Source organism: Corvus hawaiiensis, chromosome 30 (genome assembly GCF_020740725.1).
Source record: "Corvus hawaiiensis isolate bCorHaw1 chromosome 30, bCorHaw1.pri.cur, whole genome shotgun sequence".
NCBI lineage: Eukaryota > Metazoa > Chordata > Aves > Passeriformes > Corvidae > Corvus > Corvus hawaiiensis.
In genome coordinates, this window is record NC_063242.1 from 3,767,451 (window position 1) to 3,786,611 (window position 19,161).

General features: G+C 36.5%; 1 protein-coding gene across 2 annotated transcripts in view; it reads left to right on the forward strand.

Annotated features, from left to right (window-relative positions):
• GABBR2 (gamma-aminobutyric acid type B receptor subunit 2) overlaps positions 1–19,161 on the forward strand; it is a 470,824-nt gene that overhangs the window by 315,170 nt on the left and 136,493 nt on the right. For both annotated transcript variants that reach the window (XM_048289220.1, XM_048289221.1), the window contains exon 12: positions 7,984–8,091. In XM_048289220.1, the coding sequence (XP_048145177.1) occupies positions 7,984–8,091 (108 nt within the window). The remainder of the gene's footprint in view (positions 1–7,983; positions 8,092–19,161) is intronic.

The following is a 19,161-nucleotide window of genomic DNA, read 5'->3' on the forward strand; positions in this document are numbered from 1 at the left end:
TCATTGTAGTGACTGGGAAGGGGCAAATGATCTGTCTTGAATACTTGAATATAGGATTCATGTTTTGTTAGGAGATATCTGTTCTGCAGATAGAGATTGTCTTTCAATATCCTTTACACTACAAAGTGTTCTGCAAAGGTGTCACATGAAATATAAGAGGATCTAAGTCTTGCAATTTACATAGGTGCTAAAATGAAGCATGTTTTATCTTGTTCATCTCAGTAGTTAGCATAGTTTATATGTAGATGTTCTGTGATTTCAGGTGATCCCTCTGAGCCTGGTCAGTGTTTTGGCTTGGATAAAGCAAAAAAAGGCATGAAGGTTTTTTCACACTGCAGACTGTGCTCAGGCTCTCAGATTTCACTTGGTTGGTTGCTTGCTTGCTCTCAGCCATGATGTAGGCATTTAGAAACAGTCTTTGTACAGAAAGAAGAAACCAAACAGTGGGCTGGGATGGAGAGACAGAAAGAGAGAAGGAGAGAGTACAAATATCAATTTGTCAGACCACTGACAAAGCCCATCTCCCTACTGCAGTGTGTGTGACTACCCAGAATTGGTGTTTTTTTCAAACATCTTGAGAACGTGCACATTCATGGCAACTGTGGATGTTATAGACCTTATATCTTCTCAAAGGTGCATTTTAAAATGTGACCTTTAAATGCATCCAGATATTCAGAAGCACTGAAGAGTTTTCAACTAGTATTATTCTTAATTATGGGTCACAAACACTTTTGACTCTGTCTTGCAGCAATGTGAAAGGCAAGTTTTTTTCCTTTTACTGGTTTTTTTACAGTCTCATGACTGCCATGCTGAGAGAACAGCTAGGCAAGGTGGAACTCGGTCCACATTTTGCCTTTTCAAGGAAAACACTGAACCTCTGCAGGCTGGGGATTGCAGGGTAATGTAAGAGTGGAGAGACATCCTGAAAAACATATTAAACAGAGTCTGATAGACTGTACTGAGGAACAGGCAGGAAAAGATAGTTGTGAGCTGTTATGGAATGGGTTCCTAGGGATGGAAGCCGGCTGCAGGGTGAAGGGGATGGTGGGGAATTTGCTAAAACTCTAAAAGCTGGCTGAGAGCAGATCTAAAAGGAAGGACTTGCTTCTAATTGTAAAGCAAGGAGAGGGAGAGGATGCATGAACCTTCTGTCTAGTTATTTATTTCTGCTTTGTCTTCACTTGTCACTTTACATTTTTTCTGTTTAACCAATTTTGAGGCAACAGACTGAAAGAAAAACATGTGGGCCACATCACCACTAAAGCTGTTTTTCTCTTTGGGCAAGAGCCACTTGGACTAGACCCTCTGCTACCAAATAGCACCTGTCCTTGATATTTGCATAGTAGTTGATGACGTGGTCCTTATTCATGCCCTTTATGCTCTTCAGGCATTGCCCAAAACTCAGCATTTTGTTTTGGTTTGTTGTAGGGTTTTTTGTTTGTTTTTTGTGGAGGGGGAGATGTTTCCTGCCCGTAGACTTTATATTTGCCCAATTCTTTTGCTGACATTGTTTTGTTTTGGCCAGGAATTTAAAAGAAAATCCAACAGACAGACACTCATCTTCCATTGAACTGCAAAAGGATTTACACCTCTAATCTATTTCTCTGTCTCTGGAAACCAGAGCCTTTATTTGTGTTCTTCATCTGGCCTTTTTAATTTTGTGTGTATTGTTCAGTTTATTTCCTATTTAATTGTTTAGCTGTTAATTTTAATCTCCCTTTTCTGTATAATCACTTCCATAATTGTTCTCACTGTCGTTCAGCCTGAGACTGATCTCACTCCTATTTAGTTCAACAGCAGTTCTGTTACTGAGTTTAACATGAGCCCGATCAGCTTCTATTTTAGTAAATGACATTTTCTTGAGGGTAAAGAAAAAAGAGTACAGACAAAAGCTATAAGGCTGAATAGATCCTAGAAACAAAATTATGTCATATACTGAAGCAAATACACCACAACCTTGCCAGAGATTTAAGGTAATATTTTTAGAATGTTTTCCTCTCCTTCAGTAGAAACAGCAGACAGTTTTTAAAGCCCCCTTATAGAAACAGGAGAAATGATAACATCTTTTACACTACCCATAGATTAACTCTGAAAAATGATCTAAAGGATACTAAGAAATCACTACAGGAGATCTCACAGCATGCAATGAACCTCTGTATTTAATTTATGTGAAAACAGCAGGATTCAATTTTCTAACATTATTGCCACTTACGTTTTACAGGAATCTGTGCCGGTGCCGCACAAATTCTAAAAAATGAGTTAAAAGTCATAAAAATTTTTCAAAAATGTTTGCTATAAATGAGAAAAGTATAATTCAAAAGGATGAACTCATTCTTTGGGGTCTGCTTGTGCTCACACTGTCAATTTTGCCATCATTAATAGAAGTAGAATCATAACCCAGTGAAAACTTGTTGAGATGAAACATTTTTGTTCATCACAATTATCCATTATGTCCCCGGTTTTCCAAGAAAAATAGAAGGTGTTTAATTTTCAGCTCATGAGTACTCCACTGAAATCAATGCAATTGTCCACTTAAAGACAATTGTTCTCTCCAGGGCTCAATCCACAACATTATTTATTCTCACATTTGTTCCTTTTAAGTCCTAAATCTAGTACTGAGAGGCCACCAAGCTGCTCAGCAGTAATGTTCAGCTACAGCCTAACCCTGTGGGCACTGCAGATTCTACCCAGGGCATTTGTAGAGCTGGCTCACTATTGATACTCCTCAAGTGAATCAATCTGTGTCTCATAAACAAAGCTGGAGAGCGGAGTGTAAAGTCCTACAAAAGAAGGATTTGCAAGTTTTATTAAAAAAAATTAACATCTTGAGATGGGAAAAAACATGTTTGCAAGAATCTTAAACCTGAGTGATTCCTTTGAAGAAATATAATCTAAATGTTTTACTAACTGAAGAAGGAGTTCTTAAAGAACCAAGCAGTTTCACTATCCCATTCAAATAACTATTATTTAAAACAAAAAGTACCTAGAGAAGTGATAAGAAGTTCAAAGCTTTTGACACAACACATGAAAATTTTCTGTGCTGATATTTGGGTTTCTTTATTCTTCATTCTGAGTCTTTAATCCCATCTTCTTTTTTTAGCTTGATTTTGGCAAACTGGATTAACATAGAATTAACAAAGCTGCAACATGAAAAATGAGAGTGCGTAGTGTATTCAGTTCAAGTGGTTATATTTTTTCAATTTAACAAAGCAGTAAAATGCATCACTTCCTTGATCAACTACATTTGAAGTTGCTATTACAGTTTCCATGATCTCAGTACCTTCCCAGGCATTCCTTGCCAAAGCATAACTGCGTGGTCTTCTGAATGCATAAGCAGTGGTGGTCAAATAGAGGAAAATAATGGAACTTCTTGAAAAATGAAAGTTTTAACTCTACATTAATTCAGTTCATTTCCCAAGATAACCTAATTTTATAATGTTATATAGAACTGTAACTATATTAAAATAAGATATTTAAAATCAATTCAAATAATATTGTTGTTTATCTGAAAGCTAGCAGTACCTACATATTGGTTTTGTTTGTAAGCTTCATTCTTAGAATATATAAACAGAGACTCTTACTTCTTTATTCAGCATCTTTCTGGCATTTTCACCACTTACTAGTTTCCCCTTACTACTCATTGTTCATCATTAGATTGCTTCTTTTATTGAGTGTTAATATCAGGTAACTTTTATGTCTGTTACACAGATATATAAATAGTAACCACTTCACCATTGCTGTAATGATATGATGGGAGAGGTGCAGATAGATTTGTGTGAAGATATCAAATAGCAGCAAATATAGACTAGCCAGCTAAACCTCAAGGTTGAGATGAAATAGGATTGAATTTAAAGTAATTTTATATAAGACTGTTAACCTATCTGTGCTTATTATGTGACAGAAGAATTGTCTTCCTTGAAAAAAAAAAAGGTGTTTAGCACCTTACATATAGGTTAAAAACAGAGGGGTTTTACTGGCAAAGGAAAATAAAAAGTAATGCTCCTACAAGATGTAAGGAGCATCTTGTTCATACATGCAGTGACTCTTTAGATGAACCTTACAATATTTTTTTAAATATGAATATTTGAAAAAGGTAGGGATTCTTTTGTGTTAAATAAAGTCATAGCTCTTTCAAGTCTGGAACATTATCAGAAAGATCTCTTTCTATGCGGAGACACTTTCAGTGTTTACTGTTTGTCAGCTGGGTTATCCGCCAGATAAATGATTTCTAGTTCTTTTAGTTATCACAGTAAGAGCTTCTATCAGGTAATTTATAAAAAGCAAAAATTCCTAAGTGAAATTTTCAAAAAGAGACCCTTAAGCAAAATAGTGTAGTAACTAAAAAGAAAAGCGACATAGGAAACTCCATTTTACTATCTGTGTAGGAATATTCGATTGTTGTATACCAAATTATATCATTTCCTTTGACACTTGCATGTTGTCTTTGAATTATAGACAACAAAATATTTTTGGACATATTCAAATAGTCAACACATCTTATTAAAAAAAAAAAAGTAACCAAGAAGTATAAGCAGATGATTGAAAGTATACCCTAAAATAATTGAAGGCGTTAAGAATTTTGTAATGAAAAAAAGGTTTTGTGTCAAGTTAGGAACAGGTATTTGAATGCAAGTTCTTCTCTACTAAAGAGATGTTTTCCTGCTTTTTTCGTGAGTACTGAGGGAAGGGTGATTTTCTTTAGCTTCTGGTGAAACACATGATTATAAACTTCCAACATGAGAGAATTACTGATCAATTCTGTAACATCATGGTCTTGCTCTTCAATTACTGATATTTTTATCATGTTCCTTCAAATGAGTAGGATGTGGAGGTATAATACATTTAAGAATATAAATGAGCAGATAAAAGAATTTCAGAGACTTTTGCTGTTTTCTAAATTTTTCATTTTGCCAGCTGCATTAATGAATTATAGCAGACAAATTCGAGGTCATTTTCTTCAAAATTAAAAATTTATTTTCATCTGAAACTTACCATCTCTTTCTTAGCAACAATGATCTCATTTTGACAAAATCCTGGTATATTTAAGATAGAATGTTTCCAATACAGATAGTAGTTATGTTATTCTAATATGCACAATCCCAATCAGGAATACATAAAACTTTTTGAATCAAACATGCTAGAAATAACATTTTTCTGAATATTTAGTTAGAAACATATTTTGAGCATAATTGAATTTATTAGTATTCCCAAGAGACAATTACTGTTTCAGTCAGAACAAAACAGAGTCTTATTAGAGACACGAAAATACCATGTATCTGTTTGCCAAATATACCACTAAGATGTACACAAAAGAGCTGAATACTTATTAATAGCAGCAAAAGGATTGAATGCTAAGTATGGTTATTGATGTGAAGTCAAAAAAAATGTAACTGGCTAGTATGAACACATTGATATGAAATGTATTTTTTAAATCCCTCAGAGTTGATCTAACTGTGGTTTTACTGAAGCATAATGTAGGATAGTGGTTAATGAGCAATGACTTGAAAAATATTGATGTTAAAAATAAAACTTTGCTAGCCAAAATATCTATTCTTTTTGTTCTTTTTTTTTCTTTTTTTTTTTTTTGTTGTTTTTGTTTTTGTTTGGTTAGGGGTTTCTTTTTCAATACCACATTCAAGAATGTCACAAAGTGGCAAAACTCCTGTAGTTTGAATCTCATCACAATTGTTTTACTGGCTTTTTTAATAGCAAGATTAACCAGCAGTGAGTGAACTCTACATTCAGTGTCATTATCAGCAATGCTACAGATAAACCACAACATTAGATGCCACTAAGTTGTTAATATATACGTGCAAATATCTAAACAGTCCTCTACACACAATCACAACATTTTCTAATGTTAAGACTGTGCTGTGTGTACTTTTCACAGAATCCTAGAATGGTTTGGGCCAGAAGGTACTTTAATATCTAGTTCCAATTTCATGGCCATGGGCAAAGATGCCACCCACTAGACCAGGTTGCTCAAAGCCAAATCAAACTTGGTCTTGAACACTTCGAGGGATGGGACACCCACAATTTTGGGCAACCTGTTCTAGTGCCTCACAACTGTCATAGTGAAGAACCACTTTTCTCTTACTAATTCACCATTATGGACCATATGTATCTTATTTAATAATTTTAAGGAACTGCAGTAATTTTATTGCATTATCAATAGTTTTTAATGAGTATATCTTTTTTTTCTTTTCCCTGCCTTTATACCTAGTCACTAATCACTACTAAAAATCAGAATTTCTTTTCCACTGAAAGTTTTTAGAAAAAGATCATGTTGTGAATACAAAAATGGGAATTCTGGAAAAGTTTGGAAAGCCAAAAATTAGATAGCATGTATTAAGATATGAAACATTTAGATTATTCCTAAGGTTTATCTTAGATGTCAAGTTTTGAATCTTACTAGAACACCTAGTTTCTCATCAATATGCATATCCTGAAATTACAAATTAAAAATCCCAAACTCTTCAGAAGTTAGATGTGAAACTAGGCTGCTTTCTAATGAAAAGCATTGCCTTTAGGTTCTCTAAAGAATATTTCTCAAATGCTTTCTTAGAACATCCTAGTTCCTCTAAATCAGATTGGTCTTTCATATCACAAAACAGCACTTTTGGCCAAGCATGCGTGGTCAACATGGCCAAAAGAAGGCTGGCTTTCTCTTTTTCTAGCTTTCCTTTCCCTGTATTTAGCCATCGTCTCTCCCTGTTTTTCAGTCAGTAAGGTATGGTACTCCTTTTACTTCTTTGGCCAATTTTGTGCAGTCTCCCATTTTATGAGCTGGTCCGTGTGGAGCCTCTAGATGGAAGATGAGATTATTCCTCCTAGTTGTGATTTCTCAGGATTTCAGATTCAACTATTGGCTTCCAGCTCCATGCTCTGCCTCTCCCATGGTCGTCTACCTGCTATGTTCTGTAGTATCTGATCCATATTTGGGAAGAAAATGGCCTGTTCAGGGCAAAAAAAACTTTCAAACCGACAAACCTGCCTGGTAATGAAAACAGAAACTTGCAAGGAATTAGAGAGGTTTGTGCAGAGCTTACTGCAACTCTGAATGTCACTGTCCTAGCCCAAACCAAGTCGGAAAGTGAGGGCCTGTGTACCAGATGCTATGAGCAGGGGGGGGGAGGATTGCAGAAAAAGCTTTTCTAATGTTCTGTCCTTCTTGGACAGAACTTTGAAGCTTTTGTATTAAAAGGATAAAAAAGAACTTAGTCTTATTTTTATGCTAAAGACATAAATTCTATTTTAGTTTTTAAATCTCCTGTTCTTTCTGGAAAGCTCATTATGAGGAAAATGTCTAGATAGGTCTATGTCAAAGCTATGGCCAGCTCAGGGTCTCATTACACCATTTCTCTGTGCAAGCTCACCACCTCCTTTTCCTTAGACCCCATTTGCAGGTATTATCATTGACTCAGGTCTTGTTCCTGAGGCTTGCCCACCAAGACTATGTTCCTGTTTTGCTGTTTTCTCTCATAGCATAATTAAAATCTGTTGTTCTTATCTTTCCAGAATGCTCAGGTTTTTCATTGAGTGATGCATATCTCACGTAGTACAATCTTTTCTTATTTAGTCTGAATTACATCTTATTTCTCCGTTCATTTCTGTTCAAAATGTTGCTGTTAATATTAGCTCCCTGAGTGCTTTTTATGATCTGTCTCTTGAGTTCCTCCATTGGTTCTTTCCTCTATCTTCAAAGAAGACAGTAAAAGTGAAAAAAAAAAAGCAGAATATTATAAGAGATTTATAAGTTTATATATAAAAGAGACTCTTAATTCAGCACCCAGATTTGTTTTAGTTGGAGAGGGAATGGACAGAGGAGTAAAAAAAGCAAGTAAGCAATGAATGAGAAATTCTGCAATATCAACATTTTTGTGAAGTTCTTCAGATATTTTTTTCTCAGGGTCTTGACAAACAAGTTGGCTGAAATTATGATATCTAAATAACTTTGTCTTTTTTATGTATATACATTTTTAGGTCCGAACATGGATTCTTACAGTGGGATACACAACTGCATTTGGAGCAATGTTTGCAAAAACATGGAGAGTCCATGCAATTTTCAAAAATGTAAAAATGAAGAAAAAGGTGAGGGGAAATAAACTCTTTTCTTGTTGCCCTGTTAATACAGTTTTCTAATTGTTTTCCTACCTGTCCTGGATGGCCATAGCCATGCTGACTGTTCATGTGTCACATCCAACGATCCTGAATAGTTTGATATTAGGGCTTTTTGGTTTCTTGTTTAGTCTCTGAATGTTGGAGTCAAGCATCAGCCCTCCAGTCTTTATAATAAGAGGTGGAGAGTGGATTGGGCTGTAAAATGTCAAAGTGAATTTGGATCCCTGCTCTCTCTTAGTATGCCACTTCAGCATCCAGAGGTCTCCTTCTGGTAGATTCACAGCTTTTATGTAATGTTTTCTGATTATATCTGTGTGAGACTGAGGTATTACATACAGATTTCTCAAGGATTGGTAGGACGAGGCAAGAGAAAGTGCTGCTTATAGCTTCCTGTTTCTAATTATCATTGAAATTGCATGAATTTACTCTAATACTGATCAGAATTGAACCACAACAGTTGTCTCTGTCATTTCAGGTACAGTACATTTTCTGTAAAGGATTAGGCTCAGCTTAGGAGTACTGCAGCTCTTAATGATATTTTTCCCATGAAGCTTCTTCTCATACATGAAGTACTTTTTATCAGATGGTTTTATTAAAAAATTTCAAAAATACTGAATAGAAAGCATTTTGCTGGTGAAAACATTAAGAGAAATGCACATGAAACAGAAAAAAAAAATATTTTTATAGAGTGAGCAGAAGTGCCAAATGCAGTTCCTATGTGCATCTGAATAGTTTTATTCTAATAACCAATAAAGACTCATGTATAGCCAAATTAAGTAGAACAGTGCTCCAAAACCTTGTCAAATTCCTCTGTTTCCCTCTATGTGGGGTCATGGAGGAGCTCTATTATTTTTTTTCTTAGCACTATGTTATTTTTTTCACAATTTCAATGTGTAGGGAGTCTGTCACAATGGGATACATCATTGCCTCAAAAGGAATGGACTTCAGATAGACAGGGAGAGAGTTAACTCAGTTTTTAAGAGGATTTATGTCTGAGGTTATTAAGGAATTACATGCTGTGTCTGGAACTGGATCTATTACTCTGGCACCCTAACAACACAACCACAAGTCATGTCAGCTTTGCTCAAATATTTAATTATCATTCATTTTAAAATATAATGATGAGTAAATACAAAATATCTTAAAACTAACTAAAATTATAAAAAATTTCTATACCAAACCCAGGATACTGTGGGTGTAGTGAACTGGAAACCACCCTTCCTGCACCTGTGCAAAGAGCCCACTGTAATGTATCAGTTTATACTACCAGAGTCTTATATTTATATATATTTTCAAGGATCTTACACTTCCTATATTAAAGTTTTTTAACCAAAGATGAGCCAGCATTCTACCTTCCTGAGAAATGAAGTTTTATATTACAAATATGTTTTTAGCTATATTGGTACCAATTTTTTAAATTAGTGAAGTTACACAAGACACTGACAGTCTAATACATAAAAGCATTTACTTCATAACCTTTATTATCCTCACAATTTTATAATTTCTCCAATACATTCTATTTCAAATAGGAGTGAACAGGTACTGTAATGGACTGTCACTGAACTTTTGCTTCATTTTTTTTTAAACATTACATTTTAGATCTTCAAGTTGCTACTCAATATTAAATTTCACTGTCTGTTAATTGAATATAATCCTCAAATTCTTTATTGTTCCTGTTCTTCAAGGAGCTCATCAATAAGTGCAAATTTCAATTGTTTATGCAGAGCTGGATGTTAAAAATTATTTAAGATCAGTTAAAAAGACACTGGCCAATATAAGGGATATAAACTTTCAGACATCTGGATGATGACCAATGGACTACTTTGCTCTGAATGATACTGGAGACATCAAGGCTATTAGCCCACCATCTTCAATATTCTGGAATTAAGTCAATAACACATTTTGTTCTGTAAACTTTAAAGAATTCTTTATTTAGATATCCCACTCCAAATCACAAGCATGAATCATGAAGTACAACAGTTTTCTTAATGTAAAACAAATCAGCTATCCATGATAAGTGTTTACCAGTCATATATTTTCTATCTTTGATTTCCCAGGATAGATAAACGTGTTTATAGGAGTTGACTGGAAAACATGGCATTCTTTACTTATGTGTTGCAAAAATGACATTTCCATTTTCCGCAGATGTAGTTTACAACAGAAGTAATATCTATCTATGGATGCACAGAAAATAGAAATTTTCACAAACAATATCTAAACTGACAAATGCACAAATGTAGTGCTGCGTGAAAAAGCATATTAATGTTTTCTGAATTAGTTGTCCCGTGACAGAGCAGACTGGCATTACAATCAGAGGAGGACAAAATTCCAGAATTATTTAAGTGCTGTGGATCCTATTCATTTGTGATTGTTTCAGTTACTACCTGTACATAAGTGTGACAGTAAAATCTGTATGACCTTTGGGTATACCACCTTTGCCTGTCATCCTCAATATGTTCGTCAGGAAAATGTTTCCCAACAGTGAAATTTCTTCACAGGAGGAAAGAATCTCTGTGTGGCTTTTGAAATTACTGGTTAATTCATTTCGTGAAAGTGGGTGTTAAGTAAGGGAGAGTATGATGAGTAAATCTGTTTATCTTCATTCGATAGGGCAAGCTTGCTTCTGTATGTTTATTGTAAACTTTAGGGTACAACATGGCTTTTTGAAGAGATGAGTGGATGTGTGAGTGTGAGAAAATACACAGAATTTTAAATAATAATAATAATAATACAGTCCATATTAGTGCAGTGGAGAGTGGAACTAAGTGAGTTAAAGTGTCTTGAATTCATTGAAGATTCTCGTTAACTGCTGTTTATACAGCTTTCAAAAGTCTATTTTATTTTCACCCTTTTATATATCCATTCCTCTGTTACTGAAAATTGATAAACAATAAAATTCGGAATACACTCATTCTGTTATCAGGCTACTAAGGACAAATTTTGCAAAATTCCCAGAGCTCCGTTACCATCTTTGATCTCGCTAGGGCTCAAAGGAAGCAAATTAAAAATGCATTAATTTTAGCTGGATCTGAAACAGAGGGGTGCAAGGGAATCAATTTTTGTCAAATGGAAATGACAAAATCAGTAGGGGGAAATAAGTTATTTTTGAGTTTTGAAGAGGTTAGAAGAGATAATGGAAAGTGGAATAGAATTAGTATTAAAAATAACAGTAAAAGTTATAATTGAGGTGCAATTCTGGTTTTCATACGTCTCCTTTCTGTTTGGGCTGCAGAATGTCTTCTGCTCAGAGAGAGGTGGGGACTGGTTTTTTGTTTCCCTTGGCAGCAGGAGGGCTGAGAGTGGATAAGAGAAGAGAGAGGAGAATATCAGTGGCAGGAGAGCATGTGGTGTCCTGGGGAAGCTTTAGCTAGCTGAACTGTTGACAGAAGCCAGCCCTTCTGGTAAATTTAGAAGGGTGAGAAGCTGTCTATTTTGATGGGATCTGCACTATCTTGGGTTTTCGGGGGTGTTGAAACAGTCCTGCACAATGACTGCTCCTGCACAACTCCTGCGTGCCGAATAAAGCCCATGCACTTTTGATAAACACCAGAATAGTAAGAAATTCAAAGCAGTGGTATTTAAAGCCTCCATACATTTTATAAATTCTGCTCCTACAAAGACAACCATTTGGCCGTTTGTACATGGCTACACTAAACCATGAAGATGATCTATGTCACAATGTTTCCTTGTTGCATTTGTTGTATTTGAAAGTACAATACGTATCCCTTGACACTGCCACGATAAGCTTGTCTTACCCTTACCAGAGTACATTCTGGCTTTGTCTATTTGGAATTAGTTCTTCAACTGTGGCATCAGAGAAGGGATGTTTTATCTTCAATTTTCACTGAAAACATTAGCATTGTACTCAGTTATTATTACCACTGTAGACTTCTGGTGGCATATGTCTTTATGTTGACAAAGTTGTTACAAGATAAATACAGAATATAATGACAAAAGAGATGTATAACAGCCTCCTTTCTTGAGGCTTGTACTGCTATAGTTTTGCCAACATTATTCTACTCCTTCATGATAATTCATAAGCTTTTCTCTGTATTGGTAATATCACAGAGTAAGAAAGCTACAACCAACCAGAACAGACAAAAATGACTTATCAGTCTAACCTGACCTAGCTATGCCTGTCAGGCTAACATCTGGCAAACTTGTTTTCATCCATTTGGCCTACTAGGTCCTTATAAGAGTTCTGAAGAAAGCTGGGGTCTTCATGCCTTGCAGAGAGGGGTAGGAGCTTGCACAGATTATGATATTGACAGTAGGATAGGGAAGGGAGGCTGGCAGGGCAAGGGAACTTCAGGGCCAAGAGATAAGGAGCAGGAAAGAGACTGAAGAGGAGAAATCAGGTTTGCTGTCAATGACTTCAATTAAAAAGTCCTGATTAAAAAAATAAGGAAAATCTTGGGATTATATACTGGGAGAAGATATTGAAGAGGGAGACTGAATTTGGATTAAAATTCCCTTGGAAACTAAGTTTCAAAGACAGGACAGACAGGAAAGTCCGAAGTGATCAAGAAAGCTGAGTATGATGGAATGCAGACCCTGAGTATGGTATTTAAGTGGCAAACTGTAATTGAAGTTTAAAATCTGGTCTGGTTTAAAATTAGGTTAAGACTGAAGTTTAGAGGCAGAATGGGAGGCCTGAAAAGTAGGAATGTAGTCTGGGAAAGAAAAGCAGGAATGAGAAAGGAGAAAGAGGCAAGAAAGAAGTTGAAATTAGGACTGGCCAAAGTGATTGCACAAGAAGTGTGGGCAGAGCATAAAATTTGAACACTGGATTTTTGAATATTACTGTTCCTTTTTCCATTACTATGTATCTATAAAACCTACAGGCAAAACACCTGCCTTGTCTTCCTGTTATGCAGTTGTACAGATCCTGATAGCTACTGGTGATTCTTTTAGCTCAGGCTGATGAGCTGTACAAAGATGTAAAGGCTCCTCTTGCTGATGCATGCAGCTCTCTCTGTAATTAAATTATCTTTCCATTTTCTTTATGAAGAATGGGCTCATGAAAACATTAAAAGTTTTATGTTGTGGCTAAAAAGTCAATAACTGAAAAACTACAGCTTGCTAGGATCTCTACAATGTACATCTCTTTTCCTATGGATTATAAGGACACCAGTGAAGCCTAAGCTTTCTACAGGGTGCCACTGTCATGGAACACAGGCTCTGGGCACACAATAGGACTATGCAGTAAAAGAGACAGGTTTATGGTCCAATCTTTTACATTTAAACCAGAAAAAATGCATAATGAAAAAGGCGGAAGGAGTTTTGAGAAAGGTGGTCTCGTGGATAAGACAGTTAAGTGCCAAATGAAGAAAAATAACCACTTTCCAGAATTATCTGTTATGCTGTAGAAATCTCTCTGAGCATATTTTTCAGAAATTATTTTTTTGTTTCATTGTTACTGAGAAGCAAATTTATTGCCTGAGTGAAGCAGTGCAGGAATTCTCAGACATTTTAGCTCATTGCCTTCACACTCCATTTTTTGACACAAATCTGGCCACCCCAGCTCCATACTTTGTATATTTAATGGTTCATAAACAGGTGCATAGAAAACTGGGAGGGGTAAGAGACCATCCAGGCTCCTTCTGGGGATCAGGGCACATGAGTTACTCTGAGCAGTCCCCAGTCCTCATCTCCCAGATCGGGGTGGGCAGCAGCTGGCTGTGTGCTCCTGCCCTGCATGATGCCAGCTGCAGGGAAGCTGCCAGTTCCTGTGATTGCACAGTGTTCCTGGGGGGTGGAATAGGGAGAAGAAAGCAGCTGGAGGCTACACAGCTATGAGTTTATGTGCTGCTGCCTTCTCTTCTCAACTTGTGTCTGTTGATTGCTATCCCCCTTCTTCCCTTGAAAACCTCTGTGAGAAAGTTTATAGAATAAGTGTAATCTCTAGCTATAAACTTTTTGGTAAGTTTTTCAAGCCACCTATGGAATTTAGAATTTATTACAATCTACATTTTTTCTCACTAGAGTCCTGAAGAGGTTTAAAAAAAGTTGCCCATTATCTTAATCTTTTAAAAATAGATGAAGCAAAGTTCTTCAAATTACATTGACAGGGGTTTAAGTCCAAACCTCACAGGCCACATCTCATTTATTCACTTAAATCCCATATAGACATAGCTCTGGATTAGCATAAATGTAGTTGGTGTTATCTCATCAGTTCTTTCTGTAAATTCTGTTATAAAATATTTTTCCAGGTCAGTTTTCAGTCTGTAAATATTTATGCTTTTCCAGGACTTTTTTTGTCAATCTAGCTAGAGTGTTTTATGCGTATAACAAAAAGTTATATGATCGATTTCCCCTAGGATACACTTGTGTTCTACTAAATATATGTGAGAGATCATAAGTCTGGAAAAGAGATGTGTCAAGATCCAAAAATTTGCTTTGGGTAACCATACCAACAGTACAACAATCTATTAGGGACCATCTGCTGAAAATGAACCAGCATATGGACACCTAAAGAAACATTCAGTGTTATTGTTCAGTCTTTGAGAGTAACAAAGAAGACAGCAGTTTAAAATTTGCTTATGTTTAGGATTTCTTTTTTATTAAGAATATTTACCACTGGACCAAGTAATCTCTGATACTTACAGTGCAGTGTAAATTATTCAGGTATGGTTTCGTGGTTTATTCATATACAGATATAGTACTTCCTAAAGTGATGTAAGTGGAAACAAAATTATTTTTATTTTTTTCCCCCCAAACAGCTACAACTATAAATTTTAAGTCCAAAGCTTTAAAAATATTCAGTATAGTCTTAGAGTCCAAACGTAGATGTAAAATAAGCATCCTGGTTTTCATGAGGGCTGATCAGCCAAAATGCCAACCAAGGAACAACAGGAATCACATTTCTAAAATTTACATTCATATAAATATAGAATGTGGAGCTAAAACTCAAGCTTCTGTCACAGAAAGAAGCTGAGCTAATGAACTGTACATCTAGGAGAAAAATCTGCTTTTGAAGTAATTTATGTATGGAAATTTCTGCATGGTACAGATTGAGAAGGCTAAACCTCAGTAGTGACAAAAACAACCAAAACTCCATGTGAAATGTAAGTGCTCATAAATGGTGCTACAACCATAATTTCTATGTATTATGAGACTATTGGATGACAGAGAAATAAAGAACATGTCGCTATACAGTATGAGGCAATTCATTCCTGAATAGCTTGAAATTGGATTGTAAATGTAATCAAGTGCATTGATGTTCCCAGCTATTTGGTAACGATGCAGTATGCTTTCCCACAGAATTTTTCATTAAGGAAAATATTAAAGTCTAGGTATTTTAGTATTATATCAAACAGAATCAGAATATTTTTTCCAGAACATTCAAATCCTTCATGCACCTTTTTTTTTTTTTCCTGAAGATTTTGGCTCCCTTTAATACCAAGGATGAGAATTCACTGCTCTCATAGAAATTCCTTTACATTTATGGCCCATGTGATCTTGGGCTCACCAAGTGCATTTCTCTCAAAGGTGAATTTGGCCTGCTGTGTTGGTGGGATATGCAGGTCCCTCAAAGCAGCACATTTTGCTTTACTTATGCTTCTGAGCAGAAGTTAACACAATGTTGAGGCTTGTTTCTAAGGCTCCAGAACACCAGCAGGAATGATTGGTTCTAATGCTGTCAAGTTGGATTTCTTAGTGCCATTTTTAGACTAAAATGCTTTTTATTTTTGTCCTTTCAAAAGAGTTTTGTGAAAAATAGTTATTTTATATCACTCTGTGTGCTCGTTATGGTTGGATTAGAAATGTTAGTAAAACAATCACCTCTCCAATTCTCTAGTGCGCTGTAGTCATAACTGAGGCTCAGGCTTTCAAAAATGAGCATTTTTATAACTTTTTATAACCCATCACTTAATCTCTCTTCATCTCTAACCTCTGAATAGTTTCTATCTTCTGCTTCCCCTAGGGAGCATCACCACTAGGATGTTCCCACTTTCTTTTATATGAGCTGGAAAAGAGGAAAGGTGTCTCCTAATCAGATAGCTTCTCCTGGCAGCAGGGCATAGAGTCAACACATCTACATTTGCAATACCATTACTGGGAGGGTGAGTCTGCCCAGTGACACAAGTATCCTAAACAGGAGGCACCAAAGAAGACACATTTTAGAAATATGTGCTTTAGCAGGTTAGTGACTGTAGCTATAGAATGCTCAAAACCAAGGTTTTTGATCATATCCAATTGTCCATTACTGTCAGGAGTACCACACACTTCTCTATCCTGGAAGGTAGTCACCAGGTTCTCAGACTACAGGTGTCCCAGTAGATCCTCACAAGAAACAGAAATGTATTTTTTTAAATTTATAAGTAGATATACAAATCTTCCATTAAATCAGTCAAAATACTTCTAAGAAAATAAAACTTAGCTTTCTACTCCCAATGACTTACTGGTCAAAAAACCTTACTACTATGACATGTGTTTTTTAAAATGTTAGCACTCACTCATTAAAACTAGTGTAATTGCAGCTTGAGGTAGTGCCAATAATAATCATAGAATCTATTATAGGAAGTACTCATAATAGCTGCTGAAAAAAACACTGTGGAATTATTGGGAGCAATGCATAATGTCTTTTCAATAGTCCTTTTTTCTCATTCCATTACACAATAGGAATTAAGAATGCATTGCAGTATAGTTCTCTAAAATATTAATGGCTGTAATAACTCTAAGAGAGAATCTCCCTCAGCCCACATATGGTAAAGTTCACCCACCCACCACTGACTTTGCATCACCAACCCCCTGGCACCATCCCACTTGTGCCGACCCACTTAATGCAGGAGAGCAAGCCAAAGGTGTCCCTTAACCATCCTGAGAGAAACGAAAGGGCAGTTTATGCATTGGACAGAGTATCCTGAAGGCAAGTTCTCGAGTGGTTTTATGGTCCCTTTTGCAGGCTTGCAGACTGTACAATTTTTTCCCTGCAAACTCTATTTTCCTTCTTTCCCCTCCAGTTCAGAGGGAGGACTCCGATCAGCAGGATTTCTGTACATACCAGGGGGAGGAATATTTGGTTTCAGATTTCTGAGGGCTTTTATAATTGATGTCAGTGATATTCATTTAATTGAATAAGGTCTGGGAAGCTTCAGAGAGGGATCCTTGAAAGCGAGTTTCTCTCTATAGATTCCATCCCAGGAGTCTGGGAAAGAGACAACTGAAAAAAAAGTTAATTAATAACATTAAGTGTTTATCCAGCTAGTGCCAGAAGGCAAGGGACTGCTCTGTCAGCTAGACTAGAAAGGATTGATCTACATAAGAGAAACCAGAATTGCCTTCTTAAGCAGAAAAAAACCCTACGTTTTAAATTAAAAAGAAAATATATTTTTTTTATCTCAAAACCTATGAATAAATGTAAAAGCACTCCCAGCTCTTCTATGTTTCTATGAATTCAATTAAAAACCTAACAAACAAACAAATCACAAAGATTCAGCTAATATAGCTTTAAATTCAAAGATATTTTATTCTGACAAATGGGAGGTGACCTGGTAACAAGGAAACTAACTCTGAAGTAGTAAAGGAGTAAATTAACCCTTCAGTCATGCTGCAAAGCTGTTTGTGGAACTCAGAGAGTACAAAACTAATGTTACATCCTGGAGAAAAGTGTAAGTCTTTATATGCAGGACTCTTTCTTCCTGGTTTAGAATGAAGTTCAGCTTTAAGGTCTATGTCATAAACATTTTCGGAGTTTGTTTCTAGTAAGGTAAGAAATAACAAAAGGTTTTCCCTAGCCATAACTATAAAAAAACCCCTAATTTTAATTACTGTTGATTGCTAGATCACCAGGTGATTGCAGAAACTGGTGGATGATAGGGTCCTCCAGGACACAATGGATATGCTTTAGAAAGCAAACAAAAAAAAGCCCAACAAAAGGTTTGTGCAGTAATAGCCAAATGGACACTTGAAGTTACCGTGGCAGGTGGTACAGCCTGTGATAGTTCTAGAAAATCCTCAGGAGTTTCCATGAGCAGAAACTTTATCTCAGAGCTTTAGACAGATTTTATATCTCCTGTGATCAGACGGTAAGGTCTGTGGAGAGTAAGGACTTTGATCTGTCTTCATGGTCACGAGTCTTGAGAAGAATTCTAATTTGCTCCTACAGAGATGTTGCTGAGAAGAAAATGGCCTACCAGCTTTTGTTCTGAGTGAATTTGTTTTGAGGACAGATCACTTCATATCCAGACATATAGTCCAGACTGGTGGCAATGGCATTTACAACAGTGTGCAGATCTGCCAGGATGAGACAGATTCACCTATCCAATCACAGATGGTAGAAAATATGACTCACAGATGCTGCTGTGTGAAAGCTTGGCTTCAGCAAGGATTCAGGAACACTTGCAAAAACGGATTTTATTAGCTACCATGTATTTCTCTAGGATGATTTACTGTAGGCTAGAAGGAAAATGAAAAGGGAAAAAATGAGAACCTTCCTCTTAAAGAAGAATTACATTTTAGATTGTAAGGAGCTTCAGTTGCTCGTGACTTTCATCAGACGGAGAATTTGTTGGATTCACAAGATCTGAGTCAAGACTCCTTCAGTGCATCTGGTGTTTCCCAAGGAGTGAATGTACTGAACTTAAGGAGTTTTAGTGGGTGGGAGTGATGGCTGGGGAGAGGAAAAGCTGGGCTTCCTGCAGGTGGCAGGGGGAGAGCAAAAAGCCTTATAGACGTGCTGTTAGTGATATACCAGTGGCATTTCTCAGGGCAAGTGTCTTTTAGGACAAGCTGCTAATGACTGGCAGAAGTGAAAAATAATTGACCCTCAGTGTTTTGTTCTGAAAGCTAGCATTCTGGTGGGGAGTTCTGCTTCAGAACTGTATTTCAGCAGTGGTTTTGCTGAGGACAGACCAGTGCCATGATGGGTGTGGGAGGCAGACCCAGGTGCCCTGCATTCAGCCTTCTCACCCCACAGCAGCACCAGTACCACCGTGTTTTACAGAGCTCATCACAGTAGCGCAGGTCACCTAGGTTGTCTTATGGGCTCTCTTTTGCTGGCCTTCCTCCTGGCTGTCTGGCAGAAGTAAGGGATGA